A 16,529-nucleotide genomic window follows, 5' to 3' on the forward strand; every position below is an offset into this window, starting at 1 on the left:
TTGCCAGGACGAAGAACTGAAACAAACCGGCTTAAATAGTAGTGACATTATCAGTGAAAACGTGTGCGAGTGTAAAACGTGAGACAGGTACGTGACCAGTGAAAACTAATGAGTAGTCAAGGTTACAAAACAAACTAGGAGGTGCAAAAACAGGAACTGAGTGTCCAAAAAACAAAACATGATCACACAGACATGACAATCATTTTTTTTACACGCACGCACGCACGCACACACGCACGCACGCACACACACACACACACACACACACACACACACACACACACACACACACACACACACACACACACACACACACACACACACACACACACACACACACACATATATAAATATATATATATTTATGTGTGTATTATATATATATATATATATATATGTGTATACATATACACACACACACATGTATAGATATATTTTTTTTGTATCTCTCCTATCCAGCCACTCTGACAGATCATGACGTAGATGATCTATATCTGCTATGCACATAAGTTCAATCATAAAACAGGCACGTAATGCTATTAAAAAAAAGTGTTGATTTAGAATCGAGAATCAAACTTAATCCAATCGTGAGGTACCCAAACATTCACAGCCCTCAAATTATGGCATAACGATCTAGTATCGGCAGCATCAACATTTCTGTATCGATCTGCACTGCTGAGTGCAGCCATTATGGTGACGAGGCCCTAAATAGAAACAACGTTGTCACACGTTATTGACAATTTTAGACAAACATGCATTAGAGACACACAAAATGGCATTTTCTAAATAGTCATCAGATTTTAGTTCCAGCATCAAGGCTGCTTTTTGCTTACTTCCAAACACGTTATTTCTATTGCTGAAAGTGACATTTAATGAAGCCAGCGGAGGCATCAAACCGGCAGGCTAATAAGGACGTCTTGAGAAGAAGTCCTCCTGAGGACTCTAATGGAGCAAGTTAGCCTTCCATTAATAGTCATGCCTCCTCCTGTGCATAGGACCTTGATGCCATGTCTGACTCTTCCTGCGCAACACGGCGCCGCGTCTGTGGCCACACCACGCTGTCGTTATTCATCCTCGCACTGCATGTGGCCTTGGCTCAGCGATGCGGTTATACAATCGCTTTTGTTTATGGAGCCTCACTTACAGGTTTGTATTCACAATGTTTCCCAGCAGATTGATTAAAAAATCCATAATTAATGTACATTTGTACAAAACTCAAAAACAGTGAATTGGTCATGTTGTGTAACTGGTAAATAAAAAGAGAATACAATGATTTACAAATCCTTTTTAACTTATATTCAATTGAATGGACTGCAAAGACAAGTTATTATAAGTTCGAACTGGAAAACTTTATTTTTTGCGAATATTAGCTCATTTGGAACATGCTTGAAACATGTTTCAAAAAGCTGGGACAAGCGGCAAAAAAGACTGGGAAAGTTGAAGAATGCTCATCAAACACTTATTTAGAACATCCCACAGGTGAACAGGCTTATTGGGAACAGGTGGGTGACATGATTGGGTATAAAGGCAGCTCCGAAAAATGCTCAGTCATTCACAAACAAGGACAGGGTGAGGATCCCCAATTTTGTCAACAAATGCCTGAGCAAATTGTGAAACAGTTTAAGAATAACATTTCTCAACGAGCTATTGCAAGGAATTTTGTTGTGTTTAACTAAAGCGGAGGTGACGGCAAACGAACACCAGGTGGCAGTATGTCCAAAGATGTATTATATATAGTAAATATATACATATATCTATAATACTACTACTACTACTAATAATACTGCTAATGAATAAACCAAGGGAATGAAGTGTGACCAAAACTCAAGTGTGTATGGTGTAAGGCTATGTGTGTAGATTAGCTGAGGTGTGTCTTACCAAAATGTTGACGAGAGCGAAGGAACGCGGAAGTCCGTGGGAAAATGTGTCCAAGCGGGAGGTCGAGAATCCAAAAGGCAGTCCGGGAGGCAAGGGGAACAACAGGGGATCCAGGAGAAACACGGGGAGTGCTGCGGGAAGACAACAGGAGCATCAGACAACAGAAACACGGAAGTCGCAGGGCAAGAGCGAGTACGCGAGATGGAAGCCAGACACAGGATGCTTACTCAAGTACAGAAGGCTATTATCCGGCGAGTATAGGCAGGTTGTCCAGGTCTATAAAGGCAGCTCCGTCATTACCGTCAGGTGTGAAGATTGCCGGTGATTGATTGCAGCTGGCGGCTGCTGCAGGGCCGAGACGCGCGCAGCTCGTTCCTGGATGTGTGCGCCCGTGGGCGTGTCCCGAGTGGCGCACAGATGGATGAGCGGGGCTGGCAGGGGTCTGAACCGTAACAGTACCCCCCTCCTTATGGACAGCTTCCAGATGTCCCACAGGTCGAAACACCAAGAGCACAGGAACAAAAGTCAAGGGAGGGCGGAGGGGCGAACTGGTGGTGGGTCGCCAGCCCAAGTGTCCCTGAATCCACCGGGGACGAGTCTGGTGGCGACGGCGAGTAGAATGCAGCTGACGCCGGCGAGGCGGGCGACCAAGGACCGGCCACCATCTTGGCCGTCAGGGAGGCGGACGCGACTGGCGCCATGGTGCGTCTCGCCAGAAACAAAGAGGTGACGTCTGAGGCGTTGAGGCATAGGAAGACGGCGGCGTAGAGGCAGCAGACATCGGCGCCGTGGAGGCAGCGGCCATCGGCGACGTGGAGGCAGCGGCCATCGGCGATGTGGAGGCAGCGGACATCGGCGACGTGGAGGCAGCGGACATCGGCGACGTGGCGGCACCGGACATCAGCGGCGTGGAGGCAGCGGACGTCATCAGCGGCGTGGAGGCAGCGGACGTCATCAGCGGCGTGGAAGCGGCGGACGTCATCGGAGACGAAGACGAGGAGGGCAGCTGAGGAGCTGGCCGAGGTTCTGAAGTCGGCGCTGCAGGCCGAAGGGCAGAGGTCGAGGCCAGCCTGGAAGCTGGGGGAGACGCAGGGGTCAGCCTGGAAACTGGTGCTAGCTTGGGGGCTAACCGAGAGACTGATGCTCGCTCGGGCGCTAGCCGAAGGACTGATGCTCGATTGGGCGCTAGCCGAGGGACTGATGTTAGCTCGGGCGCCAGCCGAGGGAAAGATGCTAGCTCGGGCTCTAGCCGAGGGACAGATGCTAGCCCAGGGGCTAGCCGAGGGACAGATACTAGCCCGGGGGCTAGCCGAGGGACAGATGCTAGCCCGGGTGCTAGCCGAGGGACAGATGCTAGCTCAGGTGCTAGCCGAGGGACAGATGCTAGCTTGGGCGCTGGCCCGGGTACTGGTGCTAGCTCAGAGGCTAGTCTGGGGACTGGAGCTAGCTCGGTCGCTAGCCACGGGACTGGTGCTAGCTCGGAGGCTAGCCAGGGAACTGGTGGCTGTGGCTGAGAAAAGCAGAAGACAGGTGGAATTATTTTGGCAGGGGGTAGCCTGTCTGGGTGCCGCTCCACCGCCACACCAGCACAGCCACCAGTACTATCCCCCCCCTCCAAAATCGGATGCCAGACGCTTCCTGCAGACTGAGGAACAGTCTCTAAGGGTGGGAAGAGGGTGTCCAGGCGACGAGAAAATTCCTCTTTGCTAATATTGCTACTGGACATCCCCTTCCAAGACATGTTGACGGGACAATACAAATCCTCCCCTGTGGAGCAAAAAAAATAAAAGACAGTGAATGGGAGAAGAGGGGGGGAAAAAAAATTCATATGGGGCTGAACCAAAGTCACTGGGGCAGGGCTAACGTACTGGGCTGTCAGGTCCCTAATCAATTGGCCGGATTATACTGTTGTGTTTAACTAGAGGGGAGGTGACGGCAAACGAACACCAGGTGGCAGTATGTCCAAAGATGTATTATAAATAGTAAATATATACATAAATCTATAACACTACTACTACTAATAATAATACTGCTAATGAATAAACCAAGGAAATGAAGTGTGACCAAAACTCAAGTGTGTATGGTGTAAGGCTATGTGTGTAGATTAGCTGAGGTGTGTCTTACCAAAATGTTGACGAGAGCGAAGGAACGCGGAAGTCCGTGGGAAAACGTGTCCAAGCGGGAGGTCGAGAATCCAAAAGGCAGTCCGGGAGGCAAGGGGAACAACGGGGGATCCAGGAGAAACACGGGGAGTGCTGCGGGAAGACAACAGGAGCATCAGACAACAGAAACACGGAAGTCGCAGAGGAAGAGCGAGTATGCGGGATGGACGCCAGACACAGGATGCTTACTCAGGTACAGAAGGCTATAATCGGGCGAGTGATGGCAGGTTGTCCAGGTCTATGAAGGCAGCTCCTTCATTACCATCAGGTGTGAAGATTGCCGGTGATTGATTGCAGCTGGCGGCTGCTGCAGGGCCGAGACGCGCGCAGCTCGTTCCTGGATGTGTGCGCCCGTGGACGGGCGGCACTGGCAGGGGTCTGAACCGTAACAAATTTAGGGATTTCACCATATACGGTCTGTAATAATCAAAAGGTTCAGAGAATCTGGAGAAATCACTGCACGTAAGCAATATTACAGACCTAGTCACACCTAGAGGGGTCACATGACCACCAAGAGCTAATGATATCGTGTAATTAATGTGGTCTGATAACATGGAAACTGGACCGTTCATCTTATTAAAGATCCCGATCAATACACGCTCCTTTAAGATGAATATTAAACATATCTGACATATTTAAACATGTCTGACATATTTAAACATGCCTGTGCTACATGTGAAGCCTTCAGAACTGTGGTTCTCAAACTGTTTTCACCGAGAACCACCTGTGGAGGCCCGTTTGTCATACAAAAACAAAAAAAATACCTATTGGTGAATTGTAATTATGAGATAAAAAGTCTTATTTACAAGATAGAAAGTCGTAATTACGACATGAAAGTCAAAATTACGATACAAAAAAGTGAAAATTATCAGACAAAAATTCGTAATTACGAGACAAAAAAGTCGAAATCACGAGACAAAAAAGTAAAAAATTACGTGATAAGAAAGTCAAAATTGCGAGCCAAAAGTCAACATTACGAGACAAGAAAGTAAAAAAAATTACCTGATAAGAAAGTTTAAATTACGAGAAAAAAAGTCAAGACTACCAAACAAGAAAGTCGAATTTACGGGACAAAACATTTGAAATTACGAGACAAAAAAGTCAAATTTTTGAGACAAAGTTGAAATTACAAGACAAAAAAGGCGAAATTACGAGACAAGAAAATCGAAATTACGAGACAAAAAAGTCGAAATTAAGAGACAAAAAGTTGAAATTTCGAGCAAAAAAGTCCAAATTTCAAGACAAAAAAGTCCAAATCACGAGACAAAAAAGTTGAAATTACGAAATATGAAGTCAAAATTACGAGACAAAAAAGTCGAGATTACGAGACAAGAAAGTAAAAAATTACATTATAAGGTCAAAATTACAAGCCGACAGTCGAGATTACCAGACAAGAAAGTAAAAAATTGACATAAGAAAGTTGAAATTATGAGACAAAAAGTCTAAATTACAAGACAAGTCAAAATTACGGGACGAAACAATTGAAATTACAAGACAAAAAAGTCACATTTTCAAGACTAAGTTGAAATTAGGATACAAAAAAGTCAAAATTACAAAACAAGAAAGTCTAAATTTCGAGCAAAAAAGTCAAAATTATGAGACAAAAAGTCGAAATCATGACACAAGGAAATCAAAATTACGAGACAAAAAAGTCAACTTTTCAAGACAAAATTCAAACTACGAAACAAAAACATCGAAATTAAGAAACAGTCAAAATTAAAACACAAAAAAGTTGAAATTATGAGACAAAAAAGCGGAAGCTACGAGACAAGAAAGTCCAAACTACGAGACAAGAAAGTCGAAATCATCAACCAAAAAAGTCAAAATTATCAACCAAAAAAATCAAAATTACGAGACAAAAGTCCGAATTACTAGACCAAAAAGTCGAAATTACGAGACAAACAAGTCAAAATTACGAAACAAAAAAGTCAAAATTAAGAAAAAGAGTTAAAATTACCAGACCAAAATGTCGATAATCGCATACAAGAAAGTCAAAATTATGACAAAAATGTCAAAATTACGAGACAAAAGTCAAAATTACGAGAAGAAAGTACAAAATTACGAGACGAGAAAGTCGAAATAACGGGACAAGATAAGTCGAAATAACGGGACAAGATAAGTCGAAATTGCAAGACAAAAGTAAAATTTTTGAGACGAAAAAATTGAAAATACCAGACAGAAGTCGAAATTACGAGACAAGAGAGTAGAAAATTACGAGACAAGAAAGTTGAAAATTACGAGAAAAAAGGTGAAATTACGAGACAAAAAAGTCAAAAATAACACACAAGAAAGTCAAAATATAGTGAAAAAAGTCAAAATTATGAGACAAAAGTAAAAATCACGATACAAGAAAGTAGAAAATTACGAGACAAGAAAATCAAAAATTACGAGACAAAAAGTCAAAATTACGAGGCAAGAGAAAATCGAAATAACAGGACAAGAAAAGTAAAAATCACGGGACAATTATAATTATAACTTACGATTACGGCGGCACATGTAATTGGGCCAATGGAACATTTAACATGTAGATATGTATACAGAGTATACATATCTACTTTACATATAAGAGTACACTGATTTATCTAATAACCTTTTGATTTATATGATCACAATCTGCACTTTCTTTAAAACAGTGGTTGTTTTTACTGCTGCCTGATGGAAACAATCAAGCATTGAACGGGAACACATACTTAACAGGAACACGTACTTAACCACAATCATGGTGTTAACATTGTTTTTCCTCAAACTAACAGTGTTTGCGAGTAACATTCCAAACAATCAGGTAATGCATTTTATTAACGAAAAAAAACACATTAAAGACACTAAAAGTATCCAAAAACAAACAGAGCAATGCATTACGGATAGACAGTCTGTACCATTGCATTCTGGGGGAAATAACGTCACATAAGATAGCAATGTGTTTAGTGTCGCTGCTTTTACTTTGTATTTTCTTTCAAAGACAAAAAGTAACACCTTTACCTGAGTGAAGCAAGAAATGGAGGTGGGGCAATCCGGGAACTTAAGGGGTTCCTGGTTCAAATCCGGCTTTTTTGTCCTTGTGTCCTCGGGCAAGGCACTTCAGCCCACACTGGTATGAACGTGACCCAATGGAGACAATAGCATTAAATACATGTCACTTTAATAACATGAGGCAGAAAAGTGCTGCCTGGTACTTTTTATCTGGTTGTTAAAATGATTTTAAAAACTTTTTTTTGCAGCGAAATACCTCAAATTCATAAAACATGGTACTTGACACATGCTAACTATTAACATGCTAACCTCTTGAGCCGTATGCCTCAGAGCCATATTGCTTGGGTTCATTCTGTTAGCATGCCAACATTAACATTTGTGTCAGGCTGAACAACACCAAGATGGCCGCCTTACCAGTAAGTAAGTCAGGTGGCGGGGCCCCGGGGGTGGGGGGGGGACATGGGGGAAGGACGTGATCGCACTGCGTCACGCGTGAACCCAGAGTCGCTCCTTCGCTGCTTGCAGCTTTAAACATTTTTGTTTTAAACTCACTTTGCGGCGTTTGCCTGAGCTCGTTTGCAAGCTCGGCACTCTTCACACCCGCGGTCCTCCCAGTATCGACCTATGCAGTTACACTTACTTTGAAAAACAAAACACTTGTTACTTTCCTCGCCAATGGGTGAAGAAAAGCAACATGCTGAAAATTAATCACAGTACAAGCATTTTGTTTTTTTTCCTGCAATATTTTGCATTCTGCATCTGTCAATCTGGCCTGTAGGTTATAATTAAAATGAAAAAAAAAAAGCTGGTCGTCAAGAAGGCGTCCGATGCGATATATCCTGCTGTTATTTGTAAAGTGTGGTGGGCTGCAACATCGGCGGTGGAATCTTCTCTCGCTTCAGTAAGCTGCTGATGGTGGGTTTGTTGTCTGAGCACAAAAAAAGAGACATTTTCATTGGCAGAAGGTTAAATATCAGCACCTGAGTTTCATTTCTGCAAGATGATGTTTCTGTAGACACTTCAGTTTTATGCAGACAGCAACGCTGCCATTCCCTTGGTGCCTAACGACCATAACTCATTATCCTAGCCGGGCCATGACTTACAGTGTTCACTTTTTACATGTTCTTATGTTACAGCTTCCAAAAAGGAATACATTCATTCTTGTCCTCAAAATTCTACACGCAATACCCCATAATGCCAATGTAAAATAACTTTTTCCACATTTTCTTATGTTACAGCCTCCAAAAAAATAAATCTATTTTTGTCCTTAAAATTCTACACACAAAACCCTATGATGACAATGAAAAATCACTTTTTCAAAATGTTCTTTTCTTACAGCCTCCAAAAAAGAATACATTCATTTTTGTCCTCAAAATTCTACACGCAATACCCCATAATGCCAATGTAATATAACATTTTCCACATTTTCTTATGTTACAGCCTCCAAAAAAAATAAATCTATTTTTGTCCTTAAAATTCTACACACAAAACCCTGTGATGACAATGAAAAGTCACTTTTTCCACATTTTCTTTTGTGACAGCCTCCAAAAAAGAATATTAATTTTGGTTACCAAAGTTCTACACACAATACCCCATAATGACAACGTGAAATCACTTTTCCCACATTTTCTTATGTTAGAGCAGGGGTAGGGAACCTGTGGCTCTAGAACCGGATGTGGCTCTTTTGATGACTGCATCTGGCTCTCAGATAAATCTTAGCTGGCATTGCTTAACATGATAAGTAATGAATAATTCCGCTGATAATCACAGTGTTAAAAATAACGTTCGAAAGATAAGACATTCTCATGCATTTTAATCCAACCATCCATTTTCTATCACACCTGTTCAAGAAGTCGCATTAATGGTGAGAAGTATTATATTTATTATTGGTTAGCTTTGGAATAAGTGAATTATATTGTGAAGTGAATTATATTTATATAGTCCTTTTTCTCTAGTGACTCAAAGCGTTTACATTGTGAAACCCAATATCTAAGTTACATTTAAACCAGTGTGGGTGGCACTGGGAGCAGGTGGGAAAAGTGTCTTGCCCAAGGACACAACGGCAGTGACTAGGATGGCGGGAGCAGGGATTGAACCTGGAACCCTCAAGTTGCTGGCACGGCCACGCTACCATCTGAGATGTACCGCCCCAATAACAATGTTATTAAAAAGAATAAGAGACTTATTATTCTCAAAAAATGTTGGTCTTACTTAAAAATGTACGCATTTAATTGTTTTCAGTGTTAAAAATATTATATGGCTCTCACGGAAATACATTCTAAAATATTTGGCTTTCATGGCTCTCTCGTACAAAAATGTTCCCGACCCCCGTGTTAAGAGTCTCCAAAAAGGAATACATTATTTTTTGTTCCTCAAAATTCTGCACACGATACCCCCTAATAAAAATTTGAAATCACTTTAACCACATTGTACTATGTTGCAGTCTCTAAAAAGGAATATATTAAATTTTACACACACTACTCCATATTGACAATGTGAAATCCCTTTTCCACATTTTCTTATGTTACAGACTCCATAAAAGAAAACATTCATTTTGTCCTCAGAAATTCTACAAACAAAACCCTATAATGACAATGTGAAATCACTTTTTCCACATGTTCTCATTTTACAGCCTACAAAAAGGAATACATTCATTTTTGTCCTCAAAATTCTACAAACAAAGCCCCATAATGACAATGCAGAATCACTTTTTCCACATGTTCTTATGTCACAGCCTCCAAAAAGGAATACATTCATTTATGTCCTCAAAATTCGACACGCAATACCACATAATGACAATGTGAAATCACTTTTTCCACATGTTCTTATGTTACAGCTTCTAAAAAGGTATACATTCATTTATGTCCTCAACATTCTACAAATAAAATCCTATAATGACACTGTGAAATCCCTTTTTCCACATGTTCTTATGTTACAGCCTCCAAAAAGGAATACATTCATTTTTCCCTTTAAAATTCTACACACATTTTTTTCCCTTTAAAATTCTACACACAATGTCCCATAATGACAATGTGAAATCACTTTTTCCATTTTTTCTTATGTTAGTCTCCAAGAAAGAATACATTCAATTTTTGTCCTCAAAATTCTACACACAATACCCCATAATCCATCCATTCATTTTCTACTGCTTATTCCCTCTGGGATTGTAGCTGAGATAAGCACCCCATAATGACAATTTGAAATCTATTTTTCCACATGTTCCTATGTTGCAGCCTCCAAAAAGGAATACATACATTTCTGTCCTCAAAATTCTACACACAACACCCCATAATGACAATGTGAAATCACTTTTTCCATAATTTATTATGATACAACCTCCAAAAAAGGAACACATTACATTTTTTGTCCTCAAAATTCTACACACAATACCCCATAATGACAACGTAAAATCACGTTTTCCACATTTTATTATGTTACAACACCCAAAGTGGAAAACATTCGTTTTTGTCCTCAAAATTCCACACAATACTCCGTAATGACAATGTGAAATCTTTTTTTCGTCATTTTTTTATGTTACAGCTTCCAAACCTGAATACCGTATTTTTGGGACTATAAGTCGCTCCGGAGTATACGCTGCACTGTCTGAAAATGCAAAATAAAGAAGGGAAAACACATATATACGTCGCATTTTGGGGGGAAATTTATTTGATGAAACCCAACACCAAGAACAGACATATGAAAGACAATTTCAAATAAATAAAGAATAGAGAACAACAGGCTGTATAAGTGTACGCCATATGACGCACAAATAACCAACTGAGAACATGCCTGGTAAGTTAACGCAACACATCATGGCAAGAGTCATTCAAATAACTATAACATATAGAACATGCTAAAGGTTTACCAAACAATCTGTCGCTCCCGATCGCTAAATCCGATGAAACCTTCTTCCTTGGTGTGGCCTCTGGTATGCCCCCCGCTAGCGTCCTTTCTTTCTGCTGCTCGATTGCTGTTCCATGCAGCATATTTCACTACGTCCAGCTTGTAATTTGCAGTATGACTTCCTTTTCGGTGCCAATTTAGTTCAGTCCTTGTCAGTTTTTATAAGTTACCGCCAATGTTGATGTGATCAATTTTAATAGCTCTGGCAGTAGCGTATAGCAGTTTGCATATCATGACCCACAATGCACTACTGCCATGACGCGCCCCCGTCGAATTGTTATTGGTTGGCGTGTGTGTGACGATTGCTGATGTGTGTGTGACGATTGCGGACATTTTCTTCGTCGCTCACGCGAATGAGATAAATAATATTATTTGATATTTTACGGTAATGTGTTAATAATTTCACACATAAGTTGCTCTGGAGTATACAGTGAGGCAAAAAAGTATTTAGTCAGCCACCGATTGTGCAAGTTCTCCCACTTAAAATGATGACCGAGGTCTGTAAATTTCATCATAGGTACACTCCAACTGTGAGAGACAGAATGTGAAAAAAAATCCAGGAATTCTCATTGTAGGAATTTTTAAGAATTTATTTGTAAATTATGGTGGAAAATAAGTATTTGGTCAACCATTCAAAGCTCTCACTGATGGAAGGAGGTTTTGGCTCAAAATCTCACGATACATGGCCATGGCCCCATTCATTCTTTTCTTAACACGGATCAATCGTCCTGTCCCCCCATGCTTCACAGTAGGTGTGGTGTTCTTAAACAAGTTGAAAAACTTTTTCGGGTGTTACCATTTAGTGGTCAATTGTACGGAATATGTACTGAACTGTGCAATCTACTAATAAAAGTATCAATCAATCAATCAAAGCTCTTGTATCAAAGTAGGTGTACTGTCACCACCTGTCACATCACACCATGACTTATTTGGACTTTTTGTCACGCTCTGGGCGCATGGTGATGCCCGTTTTTGTTCTCCCCAAGGATGCAAAGGACACTCCGGACGAAAATTATAAACGGTAGGACGATTTAATAAGGGACAGATTCCAGATGTCCCAGAAAATAGCTTAAACCCCCCCCCAACTATAAGACAGTACATGAGTAAAGGGAGGGCGGAGGGTCGCCAGGCCATGTGTCCCCGAATCCACCGGGGACAAGTCAGGTGGCGGCAGCGAATGGAACGCCGCTGCCGCAATTTTCGAAGCAGATTACCTCAAAAAGGCCACATTGGTGGCCACTGAGAAGGTGGGTGTGAGTGGCGCCAGAAGTTGAGCAGCCGGTGTGTTTTACTGTTGCTGCTGTTTGCGCCACTGGCGTCCATACACTGACCTCTGAGAGGGATGCCTGCAGGCCCCTGATTGCTGCCTGCGCAGCAGGCCAGTTGGAGGTCGCCGAGGAAACAGGAGGCGTAGTCGTCATAACGTGGAAGCAGAAGGCGGAGTCGTCGTTGCCGTGGAAGCAGAAGGCGGTGCCATCGTCGCCGTGGAAGCAGGAGAGGTGGCGCCGTCGTCGCCGTGGAAGCAGGAGCCGTTGTCGCCGTGGAAGCAGGAGGCGGAGTCGCCGTCGCCGTGGAGGCAGGAGGCGGAGTCGCCGTGGAGGCAAGAGGCGGAGTCGTCGTCGCCGTGGAAGCAGGAGGCGGAGTCGTCGCCGTGGAAGCAGGAGGCAAAGCGGTCGTCGCCGAGGAAGCAGGTGCCGGTGTGGGCTCCAGCCTTGGAGCGGGTGGTGTGGGCTCCAGCCTTGGGGCAAATGCTGGTGTGGGAACCAGCCTTGGAGCGGGTGCTGGTGTGGGAACCAGCCTTGGAGCGGGTGCTGGTGTAGAAATCAGCCTTGGAGCGGGTGCAGGTGTGGGAATCAGCCTTGGAGCGGGTGCTGGTGTGGGAACCAGCCTTGGAGCGGGTGCTGGTGTGGAAACCAGACTTGGGTCGGGTGCTGGTGTGGGAACCAGCCTTTGAGCGGGTGCTGGTGTGGAAACCAGACTTGGGTCAGGTGCTGGTGTGGAAACCAGACTTGGGTCAGGTGCTGGTGTGGAAACCAGACTTGGAAGCAGACACCAGACACGCGCCTCGTGGTCTGGAATTGTCCTTAAGGGTGGGTGGAGGGAGGTCAGGAGGGGGGTAGAGTCCTCTCTTTTGATTGTCCAGAATGTCTATAACTCTTCCCAATAGCGGGTGAAGTGTTATTTGCCGCTTGGGCTTGTTCCTCCAGCTTCAGTTCGATAAGAACCCTCCAGTACCACTCATCTACCCAAGCAGGACTGTATTTTTCAAGGTGTGTCTCGATATCTGGCAAAGTTGGGGCAGGGAGTAAAGGTGACTGAGGAGTGGGCGGAGCTTGAGCTATAAGGGTTGGGGCCAAAATAATTGGGGGCTGAACTTGAAAACAGAAGGCGACTGGGACTGAAAAAATCTAAATCGAGAGAAAATCTTTTCATAAGGATTTTTTCCAGAAATAAATTCTCAAGTAGGTGGCTGACAAAGGGAGTAAAAAATCTTGGTGTATGATGTTATCGCTAGTGTGCGTGATGACATCATCACAAGGAAGCAGCAAAATGTTAACAGCGCCGATTTCTCTCTGGCTTACAGCCCAGTCGGGAGATTGTTTGGAAAAATAATGACGGGATTATTGGGCTGTTCTTGGCGTGTTGCAGTCCGGAGGAGGAGTCTTCGGGAGCGACGCGTCCTGACGGCGATGCGAAGACTCCTTGCGGTCCAATGCTTAGGAACGAGGTGCTCGGTTCCTTCTGTCGTGCTCGGTTCCTTCTGTCACGCTCGGGGTGCATGGTGATGCGCGTTTTTGTTCTCCCCAAGGATGCAAAGGACACTCCGGACGAAAACGTAAAAGGTAGGAAGATTTAATAAATAATACACAGTATAAGCAGACAGAAACAAACAAAAGAACTACCCGCCGAACGCACGGGAAGCTAAGGCTAAAACTTAGCAAGGAGTCTAGAAACAAAAAGACAGCGTGCCAAACGCACGGGAAGCTAAGGCTATTACTTAGCACAGAGACTGGAATCAGAAACATAAACGTGACTGTAGCCTACCGCAAACAAGGAACCGAGACAGACTGACGGGAGAAGGCAGGCTCAAATAAAGAAAGTAATCACAACACACGTGCACGTCAGGAGCAAGCGGCAGGTGAAAACAATGAGTAACCATGGTGACAAAATAAACAAGGAAGTACAACCAGGAACTAAAGAAGTCAAACACTAACAGAACATTATACAAAAAGACTCAAAAACCTAAACGTAATATGATCCGGGGAGCGGATCACAACACTTTTTTGTGGTTTTCCTGTGGAGTTTTACTTCTTGTCTTGCGCTCCTTTTTTTTTGTATTTTCCTGTAGCAGTTTCATGTCTTCCTTTCAGCAATATTTCCCGCATCTACTTTGTTTTAGCAATCAAGAATCTTTCAGTTATTTTTATGCTTCTTTGTGGGGACATTGTTGATTATCATGTTAAAGTTAAAGTACCCATGATTGTCACACACACACACTAGGTGTGGCAAAATGATTCTCTGGCATTTTACCCATCACCCTTGATCACCCCCTGGGAGGTGAGGCGACCAACCTTTGATGCTGAGTGCCAAGCAGGGATAATGGCCCACATTTTTGTAGTCTTCGGTATGACTCCATCGGGGTTTGAACTCATGACCTACCGATCTCAGGGTGGACACTCTAACCACTAGGCCACTGATCATGTTCTGATGTCCTTTGTGGACGCCATCTTGGCTCCACAGTAAGTCTTTGCAGTCGGCCAGCATTCTGTTTTGGTTTACTTTTTAGTCAGTTCAGTTTGAGTTTCGTTCTGCATAGCCTTCCCTAAGCCTCTGTGCCTTTTCTTAGGGGCCTTCACCTTTTGTTTATTTTTGGCTTAAGCAATAAACACCTTTTTACCTGCACGCTGCCTCCCGCTGTTTCTGACACCTACAAAGCAAATAGCTACCAGCTGCCACCTACTAATATGAAAGACTATTACACGGTTACTCTGCCGGGCTCTAGAAAGCACCGACACTCAACAACAACACATCATTTGCAGACTATAATTACTGGTTCGCGTAAATATTTTTAACCCAAATAGGTGAATTTAGATGATCTCCCATGGCACACCAGACTGTATCTCACGCGGCACAGTGATTGAAAAACACTGTTCTTGCCGTCCATAGCCTCTCTACTCGTATGCATTCTTCATTTATCACTCCAAGCAACGTTTGTAAGTTTTACAATACAACTAAAACAATTCTTACCTACTAAACCTCCCATGTGTGATGTCTGTAGGAATCTTTTCATGCATATTTGAACGCGCTAATGTAACGATGCTCGTCGTTAGCAATAGCTAATACGCTAACACGTTTGTAAGTGTAATCAGCCAATGAATGCCAGACTAAATTCCTCATGTGGAATTTTTTTTTTGTAATTCAATATAATTAGCAATTAAGTAAAATATAGCCTTTAGAGTACAGATTCTTTAAAAACAATTATGCTTTTTTTTTAAAACCACAAATGGTAACACAAGTTAGCCTGTGTTGTTCTTATTATATTTTTTGGTATCAAAAATACAACTTTGAACAAGTTTTAATTGATTTTTTTTCCTTCGCTGACGGCAATGATGAAAAAAGTTTTAATTTTTTTTTTTTTTTTAAATAATGAAAAAAAATTAAGAAAAGTTTTAATTGAAATAAAATGTCCCTTTAATTTGAAGCCAGCTTTATGTAGGAGATGTTATTTCCTAAATAAAAAAAAATAAAAGTTGATCTCAAACTAATGACTTGGAGTGCATGAGAAATTCGAAAGGAAGACATCGCTCTTTTTGATCATTATACTGCACAACAGCAGAACTAATTGTGTTACATTGGCTGGAGCAGCACTCAGGACTGCTGAGTCAGCATCACTGCAATACCACTGATGGCTTTATCAACAGCTACTGACATTTCACGGACTTAATTAAAAAACAAAAATGTACATTAACTGTTAACGACAATGTTGTTTTAATCGCACCTAATTAGATACCTTGGCGGTTATTTTGCTTCTGTGGAAGACCTCGCTTGAATTGGATCATCTACTGAATTTGCCCTAGTACAAAACTCAAAACCAGTTGTCCCGTTGTGTAAATAGTAAATAAAAAGAGAATACATTGATTTGCAAATCCTTTTCAACGTATATTTAATTGAATAGACTGCAAAGACAAGATTAGAAACAACATATTCTTTTTGGGCAAATAATTATTAAAGGCCTACTGAAACCCACTAATACCGACCATGCAGTCTGATAGTTTATATATCAATGATGAAATCTTAACATTGCAACACATGCCAATACGGCCGGGTTAGTTTACTAAATTGCAATTTTAAATTTTGCGCGAGGTGTCCTGTTGAAAACGTCGCGGTATGATGACGCGTATGATGAAGCGTGCGCGTGACATCACGGATTGTAGCGGACATTTTGATCCAGCACCGATCACAGCTATAAGAGGTCTGCTTTAATAGCATAATTGCACAGTATTCTGGACTTTTGTGTTGCTGAATCGTTTGCAATTTGTTAAATGAATTATGGAGATGTCAAAGAAGAAAGATGAACGTAGGAAGCGGTTTCCTTGTTTACATTCGGCTCTTACC

General features: G+C 42.3%; 3 protein-coding genes across 11 annotated transcripts in view; 1 reads left to right on the top strand and 2 right to left on the bottom strand.

The window, feature by feature from the left end:
• LOC133541975 (rap1 GTPase-activating protein 1-like) overlaps positions 1-16,529 on the top strand; it is a 397,810-nt gene that overhangs the window by 130,584 nt on the left and 250,697 nt on the right. The window lies entirely within an intron of this gene.
• LOC133542034 (helicase SRCAP-like) lies at positions 451-5,011 on the bottom strand. Of its 3 annotated transcripts, XR_009804035.1 has the most exons (4): positions 4,230-5,011; positions 4,003-4,133; positions 2,106-3,645; positions 451-2,009 (listed from the first exon to the last, which is right to left on the bottom strand). XR_009804035.1 is itself a non-coding variant. In XM_061885839.1 (2 exons), the coding sequence occupies exons 1-2, from the start codon at positions 4,154-4,156 to the stop codon at positions 2,552-2,554; spliced, it is 1,248 nt and encodes a 415-aa protein (XP_061741823.1). In that variant the 5' UTR covers positions 4,157-5,011; the 3' UTR covers positions 451-2,551. The 3 variants fall into 3 exon arrangements, 1 of the variants encoding a protein (XP_061741823.1); XR_009804033.1 differs by having other exon boundaries at positions 4,003-5,011; XM_061885839.1 differs by having other exon boundaries at positions 451-3,645; positions 4,003-5,011.
• Positions 6,440-16,529, bottom strand: part of LOC133542024 (dual specificity tyrosine-phosphorylation-regulated kinase 4-like) — a 61,143-nt gene continuing 51,053 nt past the window's right edge. Inside the window, exon 13 of one of the 2 annotated variants that reach the window (XM_061885813.1) lies at positions 6,440-7,938. In XM_061885813.1, coding sequence (XP_061741797.1) covers positions 7,856-7,938 — 83 coding nt within the window. In that variant the 3' untranslated portion in view covers positions 6,440-7,855. The remainder of the gene's footprint in view (positions 7,939-16,529) is intronic. The other variant, XM_061885823.1, reaches the window with a different exon arrangement.

The sequence above is a fragment of the Nerophis ophidion genome, linkage group LG02, assembly GCF_033978795.1.
Source record: "Nerophis ophidion isolate RoL-2023_Sa linkage group LG02, RoL_Noph_v1.0, whole genome shotgun sequence".
In the NCBI taxonomy this organism is placed as follows: Eukaryota; Metazoa; Chordata; class Actinopteri; order Syngnathiformes; family Syngnathidae; genus Nerophis; species Nerophis ophidion.

Excerpts from the sequence above, each read along its gene's own strand:
- LOC133542034 (XM_061885839.1), bottom strand. The coding sequence starts at position 4,156 with ATGCTCCTGTTGTCTTCCCGCAGCACTCCCCGTGTTTCTCCTGGATCC. Across the intron at positions 3,646-4,002 it reads TCGCTCTCGTCAACATTTTG|GGGAGGATTTGTATTGTCCC; the intron begins GTAAGACACACC and ends TTTGCTCCACAG.